The 21,649-nt window shown below is 47.9% G+C and overlaps 2 protein-coding genes across 2 annotated transcripts; one reads left to right on the forward strand and one right to left on the reverse strand.

The window, feature by feature from the left end:
- Nucleotides 1–942: 942 nt before the first annotated feature.
- VRK3 (vaccinia related kinase 3) lies at nt 943–7,034 on the forward strand (the record flags this gene model as incomplete). The annotated part of the gene is made up of 9 exons (XM_009080121.1): nt 943–995; nt 2,955–3,021; nt 3,759–3,843; nt 4,309–4,411; nt 4,750–4,842; nt 5,020–5,152; nt 5,851–5,971; nt 6,261–6,319; nt 6,886–7,034. Coding segments are annotated over 9 exons (863 nt in total), but the record flags the coding sequence as incomplete, so codon positions are not given.
- A 1,981-nt stretch (nt 7,035–9,015) lies between these two features.
- CCNF (cyclin F) lies at nt 9,016–20,654 on the reverse strand (the record flags this gene model as incomplete). Its single annotated transcript, XM_009080122.1, has 16 exons — nt 9,016–9,416; nt 10,546–10,715; nt 10,901–11,031; nt 11,344–11,443; nt 11,832–11,919; nt 12,821–13,001; nt 13,344–13,467; nt 14,539–14,703; nt 15,389–15,540; nt 15,928–16,005; nt 16,799–16,903; nt 17,447–17,500; nt 18,207–18,400; nt 18,876–18,943; nt 20,003–20,109; nt 20,500–20,654. Coding segments are annotated over 16 exons (2,273 nt in total), but the record flags the coding sequence as incomplete, so codon positions are not given.
- Between the last annotated feature and the right edge of the window lie 995 nt (nt 20,655–21,649).

The following is a 21,649-nucleotide window of genomic DNA, read 5'->3' on the forward strand; positions in this document are numbered from 1 at the left end:
AGTGCCCACCTTTAGGGCCACACATTTTTTTAGATCAGAAACCTAAACATTGGTAGCACTGTACAGGAGTTCCTGTGTTGTAGGTGGTGACAGTATCCACTAAATGTCAGTTTTGGGTTCTCAGCCTGCTTCAGGGGCCAAAAGAAAGCAGCTTACCCCATGTGGGCTGCTTCTCAGCCAGTTAGTGACTGCTGATCTTTTCTCTCCAGACAGGCTGTAAACTCTCAGCAGGGAGGTTTCAGTCTTATTCTCTGTTTTTAACTTGGAAACTGTATGGGAGGAATTTTCTCTATTACCAAGTTTTGTCTATTATTTGGCATTAATTATTTGCATAACTAAGTCTGAGCATCCATTTAAGTTTTTAAAAAGAGATGATAAAGTGCAGATCAGCATGGAGGTTGCTTTTATAGAAACAGGTGGTGGGAAATGAGTAGGAGATGACTTGTGTATAGCACTTGGTCTAAGAGCAGGAGGAGAGGAACTGCTCTGAGGCCAAGTCATGGGTGCAAATCCTTTTGGAGGAGGAAGGCCACATACAGTTCTAACATCCATGCAGGACAGAGGGACTTCAGCATCTCTTACAGACTTGACAAACCCCAGAGCTGGAGGGAATGCTCAGCAAATGAATTTTGGGGGTGCCTTTGAGATTCTACTAACAAACTGTTCTTTACACCCCCCTCAAAGCCCCCCACTACAGTAGCCATGCCCGGATGCTTCTGTGACTTAAGCAGAACTGCACTCATGGCATGTCAGGGTGCTGAGCCGCTGGAGCAAGATAAGAATTCTCTTACAGTGGCCTGGGAAGATGCTGTCACAGAGGAGACTTGGCAAGGCCCACGTGAAGGAAGCTGAGGAAAGAAAAGCCAGCTGCACAGGCTGCATTTAATGATGCAGAACCTCCTTCCATGCTCCAGTAATCACATCTGTTCCATCCTTCCACAGCACAGTCAACTTCTGGAACCTGTCCTCAAAAGCAAAGCTACTCCCTCAAACTTGTGAGTCTTGATCTATTTGGGTAAGGAATAGTGCACAGAGTACTATGTCCTGACCCTGTTTGGCCTGTATGGCTAGGAGTGTCCAGGGAATTCAGAGAGGGTGGCCACAGAGCCCCTTCTGGCTTAGGGGGATGGATAAAACCTCCTGAGGGTGTTGTGCTTGGATTTCAGTACAAGTTGGCTCTTCCACTAAAGGTGTTAAGGAAATAAATATGATTAAAAACAACCCAAAAGCCTTAATCACAGGAGGTTGCTGCTTTGCTCCACCAGGCTCAGTAACCTCCAGAACTGAATTTGGTGGTGTGTGGTAGAGACCTTGATTCAGGAATGTCAGACCAACTTGTCTCCTGTATGGCAAGTGTGCACACACCCTGCTGAAGTTTCGGGAACCTGGAGAGGTTGGAATTGGGTGCTGTGCTGAGGCAGTGTGATGAGCTAGCACAGAGACACTCTATAAAGCCAGAGCACACTTTCAAATCAAACAGGAATTACAATTGGAGTTTCAAACCAGCTTTCCAGGCACTTCCCAATAACCTGGGTCCCCCAGAAACATGTCATTTCCAGTAACAGTTGTTCTGTGGTGGAAATTCTGTCAATTCATTTTTAGTAGCTCACAGAGCAGAAAGACAGTTTTCTTGTCTGCTGTGGCTCTTGAAGGTTGCTGGTCTGTGGGAGGGCCAGTGCTGACTTATGGCTCTGTGGGGCTCTTGCAGGCATCTGTGAGTAGTTCTTTTCCAGCCGTTTCTCGGCATCATAATCACTCTGCCTTTCGTCAGAGGAGACGTGTAGGAGGATGGAGAAGGAATTATAGAATCCTAGAATTTTTAGGGGTTGGAATGGACCTTACAGATCATCTAGTCCCAACCCCTGCCCTAGGCAGGGACACCCCCCCCACACTAGATCAGGTTGGTCAAGGCCTCATCTAGCCTGGCTTTGAACACCACCAGGGCTGGGGCAGCCACCACTTTCCTGAATACAGTGTTGATGAGAAAGACAGCTAAGTGCGACAAAACTAGAGCCAAGTAGGTACAAGACTGTAATCAGTTCTGTAGGCAGCACTGCCAACTCCTCTGTTTTGCACCTTTTGGCATCTTCTGGCGTTTTGCTTGGTAGGCTTCTGATGCCACAGCCCAGCCCTCATGCTCACAGAGGACTGTGGAGTGTGATATGGCACATGAGAGCATTTTGGCTCTGGGGTTAGGTGGCCCAGATGGGCTCACCAGGCAAGCTGCAGAGTAAAATACCCTCTGGGACATGCTTTTTTTGTTGTCTGGAGCCTGCTGATCCTCCAGCTACCTTTGATACCAGCTTGGTATCAGCCCAGCTACAACATAACACTGCTGCTTCCTCCCATGCAGCTGTCCTGAGTTAGTCTGCAGTGTACTTAATGTATATGTGTGTGTAGGCAAACACAGACACACTGTGTGTAAACTGTGTGCATTTGTGGTCACTCTATGACAGCAATATCTCAAGTACCACAAATACAGACTTTCTTACTTGTCTCGCTTCCTGAGGGCTAGAATAAACTTTTACAGCTCTCTGTGGAGACTTGGCTGTTTGCAGAAATACCCTCATCCCTGCTGTGGCTAAGACGGTCACCTCTGTTAATGTAATAGATTTGGGACTAGAGTTCGCTCCAGGCTGCTGGATGGGCTGCACTGGCTGGCTGTCCTTGACCCTCAGACAGCTGTAAATGGGAGTGCTGGAGAGGTCCCACCTGAGACAGCCACTCCTCTGTTCTGTCCTGATGGTCAGGGTTTATGTGGTTGTTAGGGGCAGCATTAGATAGTGAACCAAAACACCTGAGCTCTGTTCTCAGCTCTGCTATTTGATGTTTTATGGGTGTTGTTGCTTTCTTTAAAAGGAGTAGTGAAAATCTTGTAGCAATCTTGCCCAAGTTTCCCTTTGCAGCAGGGTGTGTGTAGCTGAAGTAATTCCCCTCCTTCCTGTTCCCTTTAGGATGCCAAAGATGGGAGGATCTACAATGAACAGAATTTCTTCCAGCGAGCTGCCAAGGCAGGCACAGGTTGGTGCTTCATGGGAGGGCAAGGACTAAGGAAAACTGTCATCCCACTCATCGCTTATGTGAGTCTCTTGGAAGGCCAGGCTGGGGTAAACAAATTCCCTGCTTGGTCAGTGCCAGAGTGCTGAGGACTTGCGTCAACACCCATCTCTCCCAGCAGTCTGTACTGTAGGACACTGCAGTATTGGCATTTTGAAGCTTTCTTGCTCTACCACTCTGTCTTGATCTCCCCAGGAGCTGTTCAGCCCTGCAGCCTGACCCACTTTGGCTCCCTCTCTCCTGTCCCCCCTGGCAGTTCTGTCAGCTGCTGTCTCTATTGACTCTGTTGACCCCAAAAGTTGGAGCAGACAGCCCAGGGAACATGGGCAGGAGTGATGGAGGAATTCATGGCAAACATGCACTTCTGGGAGGACCTCAAAATCTGCTTCTCCACCCCATCTCTCTCCCCTCTCCTTGTTCTTCATAGCCCTGTAGTAAGTAACCCTGTGCCTTAGCCTGCACTGGTATTCCCAGCATCTTTCCTGTTCCATTCTTGCTCTGCAGTGCTATGTGCATTGACATGCCAATATCCCCACACATCTGGCTAGAATGCTGGGGACAGAATCAGGATGAGAGAGGTTTCCAGCTGTCAGCTGCCCAGGGCAGAGCAGGCCTGAGGAGGAAGAGATCCCTGACTGAGCTCCTTCCTCCTGGAGCTCCCCAGCATCATCTGCTGCACTGTGTCTTCTCTCCCCTTGTAGTGGAGAAGTGGAAGAAGCAGCACTTGGTGCCATTGTTGGGCATCCCCAATTGTGTTGGCTTTGGACTGCATGCAGACAGCTACAGGTGAGGTGACTGCCAAGGGAACAGCTGAGCTCTTGGACTGTCTTTGTGGGCTTTCCCTCTCCTCCCCTTGCCATCTGTTAGTCCTTTCCCTGTTGTCCCCTGGTTTCTTGACCTTATGCACTGTTCCTGTCTCATTATTAAGTGCTTTGCCTCTCATTGTCCTGTTTCCTTCAGTCCTGGTGTTGCTGGTGAAGTCATTGCTTTTGCTGCTGCTGCTTCTCAGGCCAGAGGACACCTTATTCCTGCCCTTTATGCTTAACACAAAGGGGAGACTCAGTCTGTGTATCTGCAACGTGACCTGCTTGTCTCTCCTTTGCAAATTTTGTCTTACCAAAAATGAAGGAAATGTTTGTCCAGGTCAGCTTGGAGTTGGAGGAGAGTCTAATGGAGCACTTGAGGAGTGTCTGTTGCAGGGTTCCCAAACCAGGGAGGTACTGCCATGTACTAAGTCCTTTTCTCTTGTAGGTTTTTGGTGTTCTCTGTCTTGGGGAGAACTCTCGAGTCAGTCCTGAGTGATGGCTTGCACCTGCTGGGGGAGAAGGCAGCTTTCCAGATTGCAGTCCGCCTGGTATGTGGAGAGCCAACACTTCCCAAGAGACTTTCAGGAAAGACCTGTAACTTCCTTCAGGATCTTTCAGAGGTCTTTAAAAGCTGCGCCAGGAGCTTGGCTGAGATCTCCAAGTCACATCTCTCAAGCCTCCTGTAAACCTGAGTAGCATCTTCTGAGTGATGTGCCACCTTGAAGGAATTTAGGGGAAGGAGAATGAGGGAAAGCTGACCTCTAAACTTATAGGCTGTGAGACATGGTGCTTCTAGTGCTCCTCCCTGGGAGCTGGGGAGGATTCAGTGAGATCCTGCAGGAGGATCCTGCACAGATCTGACACAATCCCCTCTGTTTATTCCCAGCTAGACTGCCTGGAGTACATCCATGAGAATGAGTATGTGCATGGGGACATCACTGCAGAGAACATCTATTTGAACCCAGCAGACCTCACACAGGTAGGGACAGGAGCAGTGCTGGCAGGAAATGGCAGTGAAGGTGAGCATGTGCCACGGGATAGGGCGACCCCCAGGTCTGTGCAGTGCTTCAGCAAGTGCTGTGGGGCAGGACTGGGGGTACAGCGAGCAGAATTCACCCCCCACACACTCAGGTGTGCGCTGCTCTCTGTGTTGCAGGTGACCCTCGCAGGCTATGGCTTTGCATTCCGATACTGCCCTGGGGGGAAGCATGTGGCTTGGCGTGAGGGCAGCAGGACCCCTCATGAAGGCACCGTGGAGTTCATCAGCCTGGACAGCCACAAGGGTGCAGGTGGGTCTGGGTTTCTGACACAAGCTTGAGCTCTCTGGAGCTGTGACTCCCTGCTGGCATTGCTGGTACTGCTGCTTTGCCAGGAAGCAGGTTCGTGTCTGGGCTGTTCACTCCTGCCTCTCTTGGGGCTGCTGTGCTGGGACTCACCGGGTTCTTCGGCGAGTGCAGCAGGATGTTCCTGTGCCATCTGGAGCCTTGGGTGCTGCAGGCAGAGGAACGCAAAACGGGGGCCTTTGTGCTGGCTTATCTGAGATCTGTTTCAGGCCAGGCTGAATCCATTTGCAGCAGGCTCTACTCCGACCTTGAAGCAATGAGAGCTGAAAAGGCAGTTAAATCATAGAATTTAGACTGGGATAGACCTTAGTGATCATTGAGTCCAGCCATTCCCCCAGCACTCCCAAGGCCACCACTAAACCATGGCTCCAAGTGCCACATCCACACGTCTTTTAAATCCCTCCAGGGGTGGTGACTCCACCCCTGCCCTAGGCAGCCCCATACGAAATTAGCCGGTCCCTCTCCTGGTTGGGATGTGACTGCTCTCCCCACTGTTCAGCAGATCTTCCTCCAGAGGCTGGACAGCTATTCCTCAGCTCTGTGAGTTAGCAGCAGGCTCCCAGATGTATTGATATCTCAGAGCACTCTTGGATTTCTTTTGCCCCTTAATGAGTGATGTGTGACTATCTCTTCCTTCCTATAAGGACCATCTCGCCGGAGTGACTTGGAATCCCTGGGCTACTGCCTTCTGAAATGGCTCTGTGGCGTCTTGCCTTGGTCTGATGAGGTGGACAAAGTAGAAACTGTGGTGGAGAGGAAGGAAAGGTAAGAGAGAAATCATCTACTCTTTTGGAAAATGCTCAGCAGAAAGCAGTGAGGGAGGTTTTGTGACTGAAATCCCTCAGTCATAGTGTTGGGACGTGGATAAATTCCATGGCCAAGGCTGAGCCTTTCCCAAGGATGGTTGATGAACTGCCAAGTTCTGCTGCATTTGGAATGTAGCTATCTGAATTCAGCCATTTGGGGCTTTTTCCGTCCTTGTTACCAAAGCTGAGTGCTTAGGTGCCTGCTCCACTGCTTCTCGCGTGACAGCACTCTGCACTGACTATTCCAGGTACAGAGAGGATGTGAAGTGCCTTCTCCGACTGTGCTTCAAGCAGAGATCAATTCCAGGTATGGGCTTGCTCAGTGGCAGTGGGACTTGGGGAAGGAAGATTTACTGTACTTGCAGCCAGAACCTTTTCTGAGGTGCTGGTACATGGTGACAGTGACCAGGCATGGCATGGACTGGTTGGCAGGCTGGGAACAAATTCCTTGTTTTCTGTACAGCACAAGAAGCAAGGCTGCCTCCTGTGGTCTGTTTCATGAGCCTTGCTGAGGGGACAGGTATTCTGGTATGTTTAAAAAATGCAGTAGCTGGGGCTAGAGGTCATTTCCCCATCTCATTGTGTTACCCAGAGCAGCTGTGGCTGCCCCCAGCCCAGTGTTCCAGGCCAGACTGGACAGGGCTTGGAGCAACCTGTCCTAGTAGAAGGTGTCCCTGCCCATGGTAGGGAGTGGAATGAGATGGTTTTTAAGGTCCTTCCATCACAAACTATTCCATGATTCAATTTTATTCGATAATTCTATGCTCCTGTCTGAGCTTGTTGTGGTTTTCCTCTCTGCAGCTGGTCAAGGTGGGTGGATGAGCCAGCTGGCATGGCTGTGCTGCCTCAGTTGTGACATCCCTTGCTTTGCAGATGCACTGCAGAGCTACCTGCAGCAAGTGCTGGCCCTGGAGTATGAGGAGAAGCCTGACTACGAGGCCCTGCGGCAGCTCTTCAAGAAGCCCCTGGAGAAGATGAAAGCTTCAGCCTACGACTCTGTGGATGTCCGAATGGTTCCCTAGGTGAGTGCCAGCACTTGGGATGGCACACAGTGCCACTGCCTGCTCCCTATGTCCTGCAGTACCACAGGCAGGGGAGGACAGAGCAGCCTGGTCTATGATGTCTCTTCAGGTGAGACCAACCTGCTCCTGCTGAAAAAAAAAGACCAGTCTAGTGCCACACCAAACTATGCTTAACCTGTCTTACAGCATGTTTCCTCAATTTTCTTTTCTAGAAATACTTGTCCTTGAAGGAATACAAGGGTTAATAAAGCAAAGGCTGAAGGGTCTGCAGGGCTGTGAAGGTGATGATAAAATGCAGCCTCATGCAATGTGGTAGTTTTTTTCAGTAACTGAGCTGTGGGCTGTACCTTTTGCTTTTCCCTTTCAGAAAGCACCCTGTAGTTCTGGTTTTAGTGCCTCAGCCCTAAGGCAGGGGTGGCTCTCGAGCCCAGGTGCTGTTCTAGCCATGAGGCACCTCCAACACTGAGGCATGATACAGAGCCAGATCTGGTTTTAGTGCAGGGCTGCATCAGCCAAAGCCAGCAGCAGCAGGAGGAACAGAGCCTGCTTCTCACCACCTAATTCACAAAGGAATTGAACTTAGTAATCTCCCTTTTTCTACCATTTCTTTTTCTTTCAGATCAAGAAAACCTGCACAGGAAGAGTTCAGAGCTTCCTGCAGTGAGGCCTTTCCTACAGATGTTTAACTTTCACCAGTTATAGAATGAGAGATTTTTCTAAGTGTTTTCTTCCCATTTTAATGTGACCTAGTTCTAAGTTTGAGTTGCTGCTGTACCAAGCTAATGTGAAGACACTCCTGCATGGCAAGTCAGGGCAAGAGTAGCTGGAGAACTGCAGTGTAGCCACAGGGCAACTAAATCAGGGACTTTTTTCTTTTTTTTAACTACAATGGCAGCACATAGTTTTATAATAAACTTTGTGGACAAGGACCCAAGGCTGCTGGTGGTTATTTGGCATGTTCCAGGCCTTTCTGGGGCTGCTGGAGGGTACTGAGGGGGGTTTGAGCTCTTTGTGAGACTCATATAACTAGCCTCCAGGCAATGCCACTGCAACTTAACTGTAAGAACTCAGCTCAGAGCTAAATGCTGCCCTCTTCCCCAGACATCCCCCAGTTCTCCCAGCCTCAGGCCAGTGACGGAAGACCGGGAAGGAAGACAGGGAGCCACCCCTAATAACAAAACAACTTTATAAAAAACAGTCAACAAACATTCACTACACTGTATATCTGAACTGTTGCCTATGCCACAGTAACTTCTAAAAGTCCTTGAATTCCAGTTCCAGTGTTCACTTCAATGATGGCTCCTGGAAGTCTTGTACCTCAGTATTCCAATGTTCACTACTGTGTTAAGGCACAGAAGAAGTTTTTCAGGTGAGAAAACATGGCAATGAGAGAAGAGGCAAATGGGGTTTAACCATGTGAGAGGTAGGTAAGAGAGCAGCTCAGACCTGCAGTGAGCCTTCATTTACCTCTGGGGTTTCTCAATGAAAACCTTGTTTCAGTGCAGCAAATGCCATAGACAGAGAAGAGGGGAGCTGAGGGACACCTGGCCAGTGGAAAAAGGCAGCACAACCTCAGAACAAAGGTGTTTCAAGTGGAAGAATTCAAGCATAGTGTTACATAAAAAAACTTGAGAACCAATGTCAATTCACTTCTTTCACAGTGCCAGGCCTCAGAGGAAGCAAGGGACAGAACAGGACAAGCTCTTTTCTGTCACTAAGAGGGATGACAAAAGTGGGCTGTGAAATTTCAAAGGAGGAGCAGAACCTTAGCCAGAGGATCAGACAATAGGGGATACGTAAAAAGGCATCTGTAAAGGAAGGAATGGACCTAGAAGTGAGCTACAGGTGCAAGACAGACAAGGCTGAGGGGAAGGGGATTGGTTTTTTTGGAGGTATTTACAATTATTCACTGTGATCCCTGTATGGCTGCAACAAAAATAGGATTTCCAGGCATCCTGGAGAAGTTAAAAGCATGAAGAAATCAGAGGCTTAAGAAACCCAAGTTCAGCCTTTCTTCTTCACTGTGCTCTGCCATGTTTTTTCGCTTGACTTGCCTCCGCTGCAGGGGTTGGGGCTGGCACAGCTCCCGAGTCACAGCTCTGCCGCGGGGCAGTGCTGAGGTAGGTTTGGGAGGAACTCCAGGGCTGGTTTCCACGCAGGATGCAGGACTGGCAGTGTTGACAGAGGAGTAGCCCGAGCTCCCCTCTAGGTTAGGGGCTGTTGGGCTAAGCTGCACCCCTGGCAGCTCTGCCTCCCCCCGGGGCGCTGCGGGCCTGGCCCACTCTCCAGGCAGACTGTCATCGTCGCTGGAGTCCTGAGCGCAGTGCTCCGCAGGGTCCAGGTACAGCACCGTCATGTTCAGAATCCCACTGGGGCTGGTCACTGCAGGGTGGGAAACAACAAAGTTTAGTTTGCCCAAATCCAACACCAAGCAGGCATTCAGCACAGAATCAACCAGAAAAAAGCCAAGCAAGAGTGTCAACCTTCTGTCTACTCACACCTGGAGGGCACAGCATTAAGTTTCATAGGATGTTAAGGGGTGGGAATGGACCTTGGAGATCATCAAGCCCAACCCCTGCCCTGGGCAGGGACACCTCCCAGCAGAGCAGGTTGCTCAAGGCTCATCCAACATGGCTGTGAACACTGCCAGGGTTGGGGCAGCCACAGCCTCCCTGGGCAACCTGGGCCAGTGTCTCACCACCCTTGCTAGGAAATCTTTGACTCAAAACTCAAGGATGGCAGCAGAAAGACTCTGTAACAGAGTTAATCCTGCACCAAGATCTGGTGTAGCAACAGCAGCTGCAAATCTACCCCCAGACACCACCCTGTAGCCTCAGAAGTTGAGGAATGGGGATTTCATCCCCCTCAGATCTTGCTCTCTTTGCTACTGAGGAGTCAACACGGCAGCAGTAGCTGGTGGATAACCTTCCCCATGCGCTAGGACAGCACAGGACCAGCTGTTGGCTGTGTTTCAGTTGGGAGGAAGTGAGAGAAAAGGAGTAAAGACCTCCCAAATTCATTCTTTAAAAAAATACAGCCTCACAAAGCTACAGCCTTGGGTTCCTCTGAAGAGGAAGGGACAGCTCAGGGCACTGTGGCCGTGACATCTCACCCTCTTAACACAGTATCTTTCCACCCAGACTGTTTGGACAGGTACTGGATAGGAGCTGGTTAGAAAATTACCAGCCAGGCCCAGAGTCAGCAAAACCAACAGCTAGTCTCTCTAACACAGTGGGGCATTCATAACATTAGGTGCACTGCAAACAGCCTCACTTTGAAAGGCTGAGCAGCTACAAATCCCCTCATGGCCTGAAGCAGTGCAGGCAAAGAACAGATAGATACCTCTGAGGCAGTTTAACAATTATAACCATGGGAGAAGGGGAAGAGTTTTTCCAACTGGTCTTCAGCTGAAAGTTCAGGCATCTGGGGCCTGAGAAACAGTTTTAAGCAGGGATGAAAAGACAAATGTCATTCTCCTGGCTGCTTTTTATAAGGAGAATAAACTGCTCACCATCTCCTTCTCTCTCGCCTTCACTTTCCTGATCACCTTCATACCCAGAGCAGGAATCTAAACTCCAGTCAAGGAAGTTGTCCAGCAGACTTTCTTCCTGGGAGGACAGCTCTGCTGTGGGTGTAGTTACAAAGCTGCCTCTATCCTCCTGAATGCTTTCTTCCCTCCTCCTGTAGCAAAACATCCAGAGGTCACTTCTTAAAAGCCAAATCTTCTTTTCCAGCTCTTTTAGTAGGTGTATCAAGGTAATGACAGGCAAATGGATTGTATTTAAGAATGAAACTTCAGGGGACCAGAGAGGATGAAAGGCTCTGGCTTATCTTCAGAGCCACTGACAGCCGCGAGTTACACTCACCTTTTAGCTCTCTTTCCAGCGGGAGAGCTGAGGAAAGTCTGAATTTCTGCCACATTCCTGTGCAAGGGACTAGGTTCTGGGTCCTCCTGTTTCACACCCAACAGGGAGCAGAGCTGGCTGTAACTCATCACCTAAAAAAATCAAAGAACCAGTAAGAATTAGATCATGAGATTCCTAGAAGGACTAAAGAGCCAGAAGGAGGCTATTTATTTTCTAGGATAAATCTATCCCAGCAAGTTCTTCCCACAGGTACTCAGACAGCAGTTAGAGTCCCTGCAGAGCAAGTATTAAACTACCCCTTTATTTAGGGATAAGTTTCAGACTCTCTTCCAAAAGTCTGAAGCCAGAACCTCCTTGCCATTCCCTGCAGCTCACTCCTCCCTGCCACAGGCAGCTCTGCTCAGGGTGTCAGAGATCAGCAGATGCAGACACAGTTCACCCACCTGTTCCTTGCCTATTTCTTCATAACGCTCATCTTCAAATCGCTGCTTCACTGCCATGAGAGACACCTGCCTGAAATCCTTTGGGACATCATCATGGAAGCTGGAACGAAAGGCAGAATCCATTCTAAGACTGGGGCTTTCATGAAGCAACATTAAGAAAACATGCCAGTTTAGGTCCTCTCCCTCTGTCTCCCTCAGTGATGTGCTAGGGGAGTTGGTGTTTCAGCAGTGCAGGCAGGACACTTAGTTCCAAGCATGTGGGCATCTAATTCCCTTTCTGGTCCTGTTCTCTGTGACTCAGGACCAGATAAGCTGGGAGAAATAGAACAGCTGTCCTTAAACTGGGCCTCAGTGTCTTGTGGGCAGAGCAAGGCAGTCGCCCAAGGCCACCTCCTTCACTAGGAAGGGTTGACTGTACAGGTGCATCACGTCTGCAGGAGCTGGAATCAAGTATTCATGTGCCCCCCCCAAAGTCCCTAAATCATTACCACTTTTGATGGAGGCTCAGTACACAGGGCAAGAGGTCTTCAAGAGAGAAACCAGTGCAATCAGACAGCTGGCTGCTCCACGGGTGTGCTGGGGAGAGAATACATATTAATGTACTGAATTAGATATTCATGAAGCTTGGAAGTTCTGTAGTCAGACTTTTTTTTTAATAGGATAAAGATCAAGATCTTTACAAGCTTATGCCTGTGCATAGTTTGTTTAAGTTCACAACTGGCTTCAAGGAGAAGTTATACCCAAGGATAGAAATCCTCAGTCTCATTTAAACACAAAACTTGCATTAGTCTGATGCCAATGCTCTAGTTCATCACAGCTATTAAGAGCTAAAATGGAATCATGGAATGGTTCAGGTTGGAAGGGACCTTAAGTCTCATAACATTCCACTCCCTGCCCTGGGCAGGGACACCTCCCACCAGCCCAGGTGGCTCCAAGCCCCATCCAACCTGGCCTGGAACACTCCCAGGGATGGCATAGCCACAGCTTCTCTGGGCAACCTGTGTCTGTGCCTCACCACCCTCCCAGGGAGAAATTCCTTCCCAATATCCCATCTAACCCTGCCCTCTTATCAGTTTGAAGCCATTCCCCCTTGTCCTGTCACTCCAGGCCCTTGTCAATAGTCTCTCTTCATGTTTCCTGTAGGCTTCCTTCAGGTACTGCAAAGCTGCAATTAGGTCACCACAAAGTCTTCTCTTCTCCAGGCTTAACAATCCCACTTCTCCCAGTCTTCCCTCATAGGAGAGGTGCTCCAGCCCTCCAACCAACTTGGTGGCCCAATATAGCCAAACAGACTGAGCTCAACTTGTCAGTTACACCCATCCTCTTCTCCACTCCCTCCCCACCTCTCCTGCAGCCAAGTGATGGGGACATCTTGCCTAAAAACAGTTACATCTAGAAAAAAACCCCAAAGCTCCCTCAAAAGAGAAGGCAGAGTGGCACACCAGGCTGCAGCTCCACTTGAGGGAAGGTTCCTTACCTTGCCCGTGCAGTATCTTCGCCAGCAGCAGTGCGGCAGCAGCCAGTTGGGCTGGGGAATACACACTCAGGCTCGTGTTTAAGAGGGACAGTTCACAAATGAAACTGTAAAGGTGAAGAGTTCTTCTCTCCAGTGAGACTGTGTTTGACAGAACTTCTTTGTAGTCCAAAATGGTGGGTGTCTGGTGCAGAAAGAAGAATAGAGTTTGGAAATACAAGAGCAGCACTAAGCATTAAAAACAGTTGTTTCCAGGAGAGGCTGTTTTTATTTGTTTTTATCCACTGAACTACTCCACTGACATTGAAACCTTCTTCAGTGAGAGAATAAAGGGCCTCTTAAAAAGCAAATTTAAATCTCTAGAGAAGGCAGAGTGTTGTGTGTCTGCATGCTCTGAAACATGCACAGACTCCACAACTGATTGAGAACATTGACATAAACCCCCAGCTCAGAAGTGCTAATTACAACAGCCTGACTAGAATAGCAGACCAAGGGGGGAATTATTCCATCCACTTTCTCAACTCACCCTTATCTTTCCTTCTAGGGCAGAAATGATCTCACCCATCATTCTGACCAACTCCTCATACTTGTACGAGTTGTCTGTCAGCCACACAGCTTCCCGTATCGTCAGCATCTCTTTGCTGATCAGTCTGCAATGGAAAGGAATAGTAAGAGTCAGCCCCAGCAGAGAGGGAATTTGGGCACCTATGGCAGATAAATGTGCCCAAGATAATCAGTTAAACAACTTTGCAAGGTACTTTCCCAGGCAGACCAGGAAAGAAAGAACTGCAGCTCATTTATTTCACCTGTAAGCTGGAATCACCTACTAGAACATTCCTAATTCAGAACATTCTCCCTAATGTGAAAGAAATTCCTCCCTGTGAGGGTGGTGAGGCTCTGGCATAGGTTGCCCAGAGAAGCAATGACCATCCCATCCCTGAGAGTGTTCCAGGACAGGCTGGATGGGGCTTGAAGCAACCTGGGCTAGTGGAAGATGCCTCTGTCCATGGCAGGGGTGGGACTGGATGAGTTTTAAGGTCACTTCACTTCCAGCCCAGTCTGTGATTCTAGCTCTTCCTTTCTGAAACCTCTCCTAGGCTAGGATAAAAGCTATCAAAGAAATTAACGCAAAAGGATAATTTTTCACCTCACCATGTGGTTTACCTGAGTGCAGTAGACTAAACTATAGAACACTACTGCTGTAGGTCTTCCTTTCAGAGTTTCTCAGGCCAATATGGTGTGAAAGATTCCAGTTGCTGATGGAATGCATGCTCTTCCTTTCTGAAACCTCTCCTAGGCTAGGATAAAAGCTATCAAAGAAATTAACGCAAAAGGATAATTTTTCACCTCACCATGTGGTTTACCTGAGTGCAGTAGACTAAACTATAGAACACTACTGCTGTAGGTCTTCCTTTCAGAGTTTCTCAGGCCAATATGGTGTGAAAGATTCCAGTTGCTGATGGAATGCATTACATAAATCCATGACTATGAACATATTTTTAAACATGAAAAAAACCTAACAGGAATTGCATTTTGTGCCTCATTTGCAGAGATTGTGTTTGCATGTTAAACACAGTTCAAGCAGCAGTCAAGGTAGAGGGAAGCCAAAGATTCTTTCCAGTATTACCAGCAAGGGACAGGGGGGTAGGAGAAGCTTGAGCTGCAGGAGTGAGTTTGGATGATCACAATAAGCACCTCTGTTCACCAGCCAGAACCCTCACCGTGTGCAAATGACCATGCAGGCTATGCCCAAGAGTTGGAGCCGAGCACGAGGTACAGGTCTCAGCTTCAGGTAACGATCCACACATCCAACTGTCATGTGAAGGCACAGGCTAGAAAAGTCCTTCATGGTAGTCACTTCCACCAACCAATCCACCAGGATATACCTAGAATAGGAAGAGAGAGATGTAAGGAAGGACTTGGGGAATGGGCCAGGCCAGCAGAGCAGTGACAAGTGTTCCTGAGCTGCCTCCCAAGGTGAAAGCCAGAAGGCCAACCTTCTCGAGGCTGTGTGGCTGTAGTGGGTCATCCTGTAGCCCTCCTGGGAAGCCTGCCCTGCACAGCAACACACAGCGTGGGCAGTAAGCAGGAGTTACAGGTGGCTGTGCAGTCACAGGGCCACAGTCTCAGAGCAATTCCAGAGCCATGGTGGGATAGCTCCCATGGCTGGAATGCTGGCACGGGGGACTATGGACTTCTTAGGAAAGACAGGCCAGCAAGGTGAAGCAGTGGAGCTGCTCTTCATATGAGAGAGCAACTGGAATGTATCAAGCTCTGACTAGGGACGGGGGAAAGAACTTATGGGTAAGGATTAAGGGGCAGCTAACACGGGTAACACTGTTGCAGGTGTTTCCTCAGGAAAAGGGAGTTTATAGGGACTTTGGAGGGACAGGACAAGGGAGAATGACTTCACACTGACAGACGGGATATTGGGGAGAAATTCTTCCCTTTAAGAGTGGTGAGGCACTGGCACAGGGTGCCCACAGAAGTTGTAGAGGGTATGTATAGATGTAGAGGGAAATAGGGAGTGGTTTTTCCTGTGTGGTCTGACTCCTCAAGCCGAGCTCTTACCTCATTATTTCATTCATTCCTTTCTGCACAGTGAAGATGCTTTGCTTGCTGATAGGAAGAGAAGCTTGAAAGATTTGAGACACCATTTCCCTGGAAGATTTTGCATCTAATCCTAGCCGGTTTCCATTCCCACAGGCTTTGGCTAAAGCTATCTGCAGTAGAGAGAACACAAGAAAGTCTGCTTATTTTACCAAATGCAACCTAAGGCAGCATAGGATGGGCCTCTAATTTTCGTGCTGAAAACAGCACACATGACAAGTTACTCGGAATCAGTAGTTCTTGAGTTTGGTTTAAATGTTAAACACGTATGCTATTTGGGGGAAGCCTTTTAAGTCCATCAAAAGACACATCTTTACTCGATTGTACCACAGATGTGCAGCAATTTCCCAGAGAAGGGAATCTGCAGAGTACCTGCACACGAACATGGTACAGACATTATTCACCAGTGCTGACCCTGCTTGCCAAAGGAGGAGTCTAATCTACAATGCAACACAGAAAGGACTGAATAAAGACCATTTTTCTGGAAAAAGTAGTCTTACCTGTGCTTCCCAGCAGCCCTTTGCTGCGTAGTCTCGCAGCTTCCTGAGACTTTGGAGATATCTGCCAGGATCTGACATCTACCAAGAGCAATGTAAACAGATGTAAAACCCCATGGCCTTTGCACAACAAACAGAAGAATTGCAGTACCAATATCCAGAGGGAAAACACTGCCTGGGGGTGCATCTATTATTTCAGCACCCAGTCTGTTCCTCATCATGACAATGCTGTTTCCTAGAAACTTTCTTCAGCTCTTGCCCAAGGTCTCCCCAGGAAATGAGATGGGGCACTCAGGATTCCAAGGCCAGAGCTTTGGCAGACTTATGACAAGGCAGAAGTCTCCCTGCTCCTGGAATCATCAAGGTTGGAAGAGACTTCTCCAAGACCATCAAGTCCAACCATTAGCCTGCCACTCTGCTGTAACTCCTAAACCCTAAACCATATCCTCCAGTGTCAAATCCAGACACCTCTTAAAACACCTTCAGGGACGGTGATTCCAAGAACTCCCTGGGCAATATTCCAGTGCCTGAACACCCTAACAGGGAAGAAATTTTTCCTAACATCTAATCTAAATCTCATCTGAATCTCATCTGTTCCCCAGGATGCCCTGGGATCACTGATCAGCAGTGCCCAGGCCTCTGGCAGAGTCAGTGTAAAGCAACTTCTGCTGCATCTCAGCTACCACTGCTCATAGGCTCACTTCCAACACTGAGACAGACACCACAGCTCAGATCAGAGCTCTTAGCACTCTCCTTGTTTATGCAGAAGGTAAGCTCTGAGGAACACAATTTCTTTCTGAGGACATTCATTGCACATAACAGAGACTCAGAAGTTAGTGAAAAAGTTGTTTGGAGACAAACAAATACTACTTACGGCAGCCTCTCTGTTGTTTTCCCAAAGGAGGTAGGAGCTGATTAAACAACCCTGCTTTGATGATTCTTCAAGCATTTCAAGGGATTCTTTCTTTTTTCCTTCATCCTAAAAACAAAAGGCAGACTGGTTATTTATGCTGGCCAGACAACTGGATGCCTCAACACTTCAGAAGCTACAGAACAGTTCTGTGCTAAAGCTATGGAGCAGAATTCACCCCCTGGGAGTGCCCTGCAGACTGTGAGGGTGCTCCCACATCCCCTCAATGCTCCAATTTGCAGACACAGACTCAGGAAGCAGTGCTTTTCCCTCAGCCACACAAAAGCTTTTGGGCTTGCTTACCACTGAAAAGTTTCCTTTTTTTTTTCCTAGGCATTACAGCTGGAAGACTTCCTTTGAGACCTGAACACACTGCCATCCCATCGTCAAGCCAAAATTAATTCCACCGTTTGTACAATTAAATAATGTAAGTTAATAATGTTCCTTTAAACAACCAGTAAATTAAAGTAATGAGACCAGAAGCTCCTGAGCCACTTGAGGAGGCATAAGAGCATTTGGCTGCTTTTTTTTTTAATCAAGGTAAACAGCATTAGCATACCCAAAGAAAAAAAAACCCAAACCAAAACACATTAAATCAGAAACACTACCCACCTCAAAGAAATTCAAGACTTTAGCCAAGCTGTGGAGAATAGCTCCTTTCTGAGCCTGAAGAAAGCATCAAGATAAAGCATTGTTAAACAAAGAACCACAGCAAGTTTTGCTTGCAATTCCAGACTACAGTTTGTTTTTTTCTTTCAATCATTCCTCCCCCCTTCCTTTTCTCCAGGTTTTGTTATCCCTGAGAGAGCACTGAACCCCTCAGAAGAGACAGTTTCATACTTTCATAGTATGTTAAGGGGTCGGAATGGAGCTTAGATCTCACCTAGCCCCAGCCCCTGCCCTGGGCAGGGACACCTCCCACCAGAGCAGGTTGTTCAACGCTTCATCCAACCTGGCTAACACTGTCAGGGCTGGGGAAGCCACAGCCTCCCTGGGCAACCTGGGCTAGTGTCTCACCATCCTCACAGAGAAAACTTCTGCCTGAGATCTAATCTAAATTTCTTCTCTTTCAATTTATCCCCATTACTCCTGTCGCGGCAGTTCCTTACAAAGAGTCCCTCTACAGCTTCCCTCTAGGGCTCCTTCAGATACTGAAAGGTTGCTGTGAGGTCTCCATGTAACCTCTTCTCCAGGCCTCCAGCACTTGGGATATATCAAGGGCAGTTTGGCATTAAATTCAACAAAATGACTGAATCAGTCATTGAAGCAACAAGAGCACAAGAGGCTCCTTGGGGAAACAAAAGTATTTTTCCAAAATACCTGGATTCAACTACTGGTGTACAGTAAAGCCAAGGGCAGAAAGAAACCTGACCTTCTCCAGCTGACACTCGGCTTTGAGGCTCTCGTAGACCACAGCTTTACAGCAGCTTCCAGTGTAGGACCAGGGAGGACGGATGAACAGCCAGATAAAGGGCACTGCACACACATTCAGGTGCTCCACCAAGCTGAAGTAGTGAGATGCCTTTATGCCATTCACTTCTACACGGCCATGGCCTGAGATGGACACTGAACCAGAGACAAAGCCAGAAATAGGTAGAGTTTGCTCACAGTGTTTGCTTGGCGGGGCCGAGACAGACAACAGGAAACAGTCAGGAAGAGATCAAACTGTCTCTTTCCTTTAGAGCCATAAAAACCATGGAGATGGCAAAAAAAGAAAAATCTGACTGCACTCAGACTTTAGGAAGGCATCACCCTAAGCTTGAGGGGGATGTTCTGCAAACACCAACTGCCCTGACAGTCCCCTCTGCGAGGAGGCTCCTCCTGGCACTTGGCAGGCCCTTTTGGCATGTTTATCACAGTAGGGAAGCAGCCAAGTTTGATCAGAAGTTTACAAATGATAGGCCCTGAATTCACAGGGTCTACACCATCCCATCACGGAGCACCTGGCACTTTAGTGGTCAGTCCTTGAGCACTGAAAGTTAAAACTTCCTCCTGCCATGTCACTTTCCCCAAAGACCCCAGGAGAGGCTTCTCCACTTACAGCCTTCATTGTACAGGTATGCCAAGCTCAGCTTCACAGCAGCTTCAAAATTACCACTCTCAGCAGCCCTGAAGGGGAAACAGAGAAGGTCCTTGAAGCTGAAATCCAGAGGTGTTTCCAGGCCCACACCCTGCAACAAATGACTGCACTGGCAGCCAGGCCATGACTGTTGTGACCACCAACCACGTATTTTCATTACACAAGTTAAGCCTAAGTCATGCTGAGACTTTTCTTGCTGCAGCCCTGCCAAATGTCAGCATCCAGGATAATTTAACAGTCCATAGGAGCTGTTTCTCAATCCTGTGCAAAATCCCCAATGGCAGAATGCACTGACATGTTTTAGTACTTGTACCCTCAAGGACATGCATCAAACATTTGTGCTGCTGCCTCCCAAAGTGATGTGCACACAGTGGTGGTCTTCCTCAGAAAGAAGATAATGCATACATCAAAGGAGCAGTCACAGAATCATTTAGGTTGGAAAAGACCTAAGAACACTGAGTCCAACCTGTGACTGGACCAGAGCACTAAATGCCACATCCAGTTGTTTCTTGAAGCAAAACAATTTCTTCAACAGTCAGAAGCAAAATAATTATCATGACACTTAAACCTGTTAAAGAAATTTCTGACACTTCAAAACCAACAGATTCCCTTCAAAATCAGATGGATAAGACGTACTCCATCTTTTCAAGGCAAATCTATTTTTACCCTTCCAAACTTTAGTTGTTGTTGAAAGGTACCTATTTTTCAATACACTGGTTTGCACAAGAAGCGATGCCAACTCAGAAATAGGGTTATTCTCTGGAGCCTCTGATCTCACTCGTTCATTCACGTGGAAGCACCAGGAACAGGTTGTAGTGAATGTGCCATGTTCCAATACGGAATATTAATGCCCATAAAGAGAAACAGCTTTTGTAAATGCAATGGATCTTGCTCTTGTTAAAGACACAGCAGTGATCAGCTGTGGCTTAGACCTGAAATAAACCATTTTTCATCCCTCAAAGCAAAGACTTCCCCTCTTTGTATAATTCAGATCCCCCAGTTACACCGAGGACAGATTAGAATCATGTATCTACGCCTTCAAAAATCCTCTTCTACAAGGCCAGATACATTTGATTCTCAAAGCTTACCTTTCAAACATCCTCAGGTTGTTTGGAGAAGGCCACATGTCCTGGAAACTTGCCTGTGCCCAAACACTGGAATGATTATCCACAAGGTATTTAAGGTGTGAGTGCACCTGCAACAGAGGGAATGCAAAATGATAATTACTAAAAGGGACCAACAAGAAAACAAGTCTTTGCCACCTAATTTTAGAGATGTAACTAATTCATCACAAGCTAATCATGACAGTTATTAGGCAGATAACAAGTTAAGACAAAAGATGCCAAACCAAATTTTTCAGTCACACTGATCTGGCCAGTGATTCTAGCCACAGAAAACATGCACAGAGCACTCAAATACTGCTGCTAATCTTCCTAATCAAACTGCCACTGGGACAGCAAAAAGCTAATCACTGTAGGTACTCTGTGGGTTTCTTCAGGCTCCCTTGGACATGAGAAGCCTGTGCCATGTGCAGCCCACACTCCCAAAGGTGTGCCTGCCAGACAGGAAGCAGCAGTAGACTTACGGCTCTGACCGAGAGGATGTCTGCAGCAGGGAGGCCTTTCAGAATATGAAATAGAATGTCCTCAGGCAGGTTTAAGAACGTCAAGACTCGAGGCCGTTTTATTATCCTTCGTTTTGAAGGGAAAGAAAAGCATCTGGAACATCTACAGTGAACCACTAGAAGAGAAAAACATGAGACACCTCAGTTAGTGATGGAACAGCACAAGGAGAAAGGCACTACAGAGCACATGCACATGTAAATGGGAGATTACTTGAGCAACTCTTCACTGCAGCACAGGACACTTCAAACAGATTACCCAGAGAAATGGAGCTTGTGCCACATAAAGCTACAAGACGAGCCACAGGGCAGAAAGGAGCTTGTGCAGTTTGGTTAATAAAGCCAGGACATTCAGAAGGGGAAGCTTATCCTCAAGTGCTCTTCACCAGGGAGAGCCCCTCCATGCCCTGACTGGTGTTAACATGTCTAACTGTCCCTGTTCAGTTGTGACACAAAGGGTTTACAGTCCCAACTTTTCCTCCTCAACAGATAGCAGTCCTTGGAATGTGACCAGAGAGATCAGGAAGTTAAGACCCACCAAACCTGCTCAAGCCCGTCATTTCAAGTAGCCAGTTTCTGCCATAGGTGCTGATGGAAGATCCATTGCCTGTATCTTTTGGGGTATTATTGCCATGCAATATTATATATATTTATTATCTTCAGCATTATTATTGTCATGGAAACGAAACAGACTCCCACACTGAGAGGCCAATTTAGCCTATACGGTTATCCAAATGTATGGGGCAACAGGAGGTACTTCAGCAACTCAGGGAAAACTCAACTTCTAGAGACAAAAGGTGGTACAGGGAAATTTCTACAGAGTTGCTCCACAAAATCAGTGGTTTAGGCTGGAACAGAGCTCTGTGGATCACCCGGTCCCAAGGGGACAGGACCACATCCAGTAGGGTTTGAACACCTCCGAGGGCTCCACAACCACTCTGGGCAGCCAATGCCACTGCTCAGTCAGGCTGAGCAAAAAACCAACTTTCTCTTCGCTTTGAATGGCGTTTCCTACATACTAACTTGCACTGGACAAATTCTAAGAACCCACACGCAATACACACTCGGAACCCCTGGCTCCGTGGCCAGGAGCGCTCAGGCACACCCGCCAGAA

Source organism: Acanthisitta chloris, unplaced genomic scaffold (assembly GCF_000695815.1).
Source record: "Acanthisitta chloris isolate BGI_N310 unplaced genomic scaffold, ASM69581v1 scaffold9068, whole genome shotgun sequence".
Taxonomy (NCBI): domain Eukaryota; kingdom Metazoa; phylum Chordata; class Aves; order Passeriformes; family Acanthisittidae; genus Acanthisitta; species Acanthisitta chloris.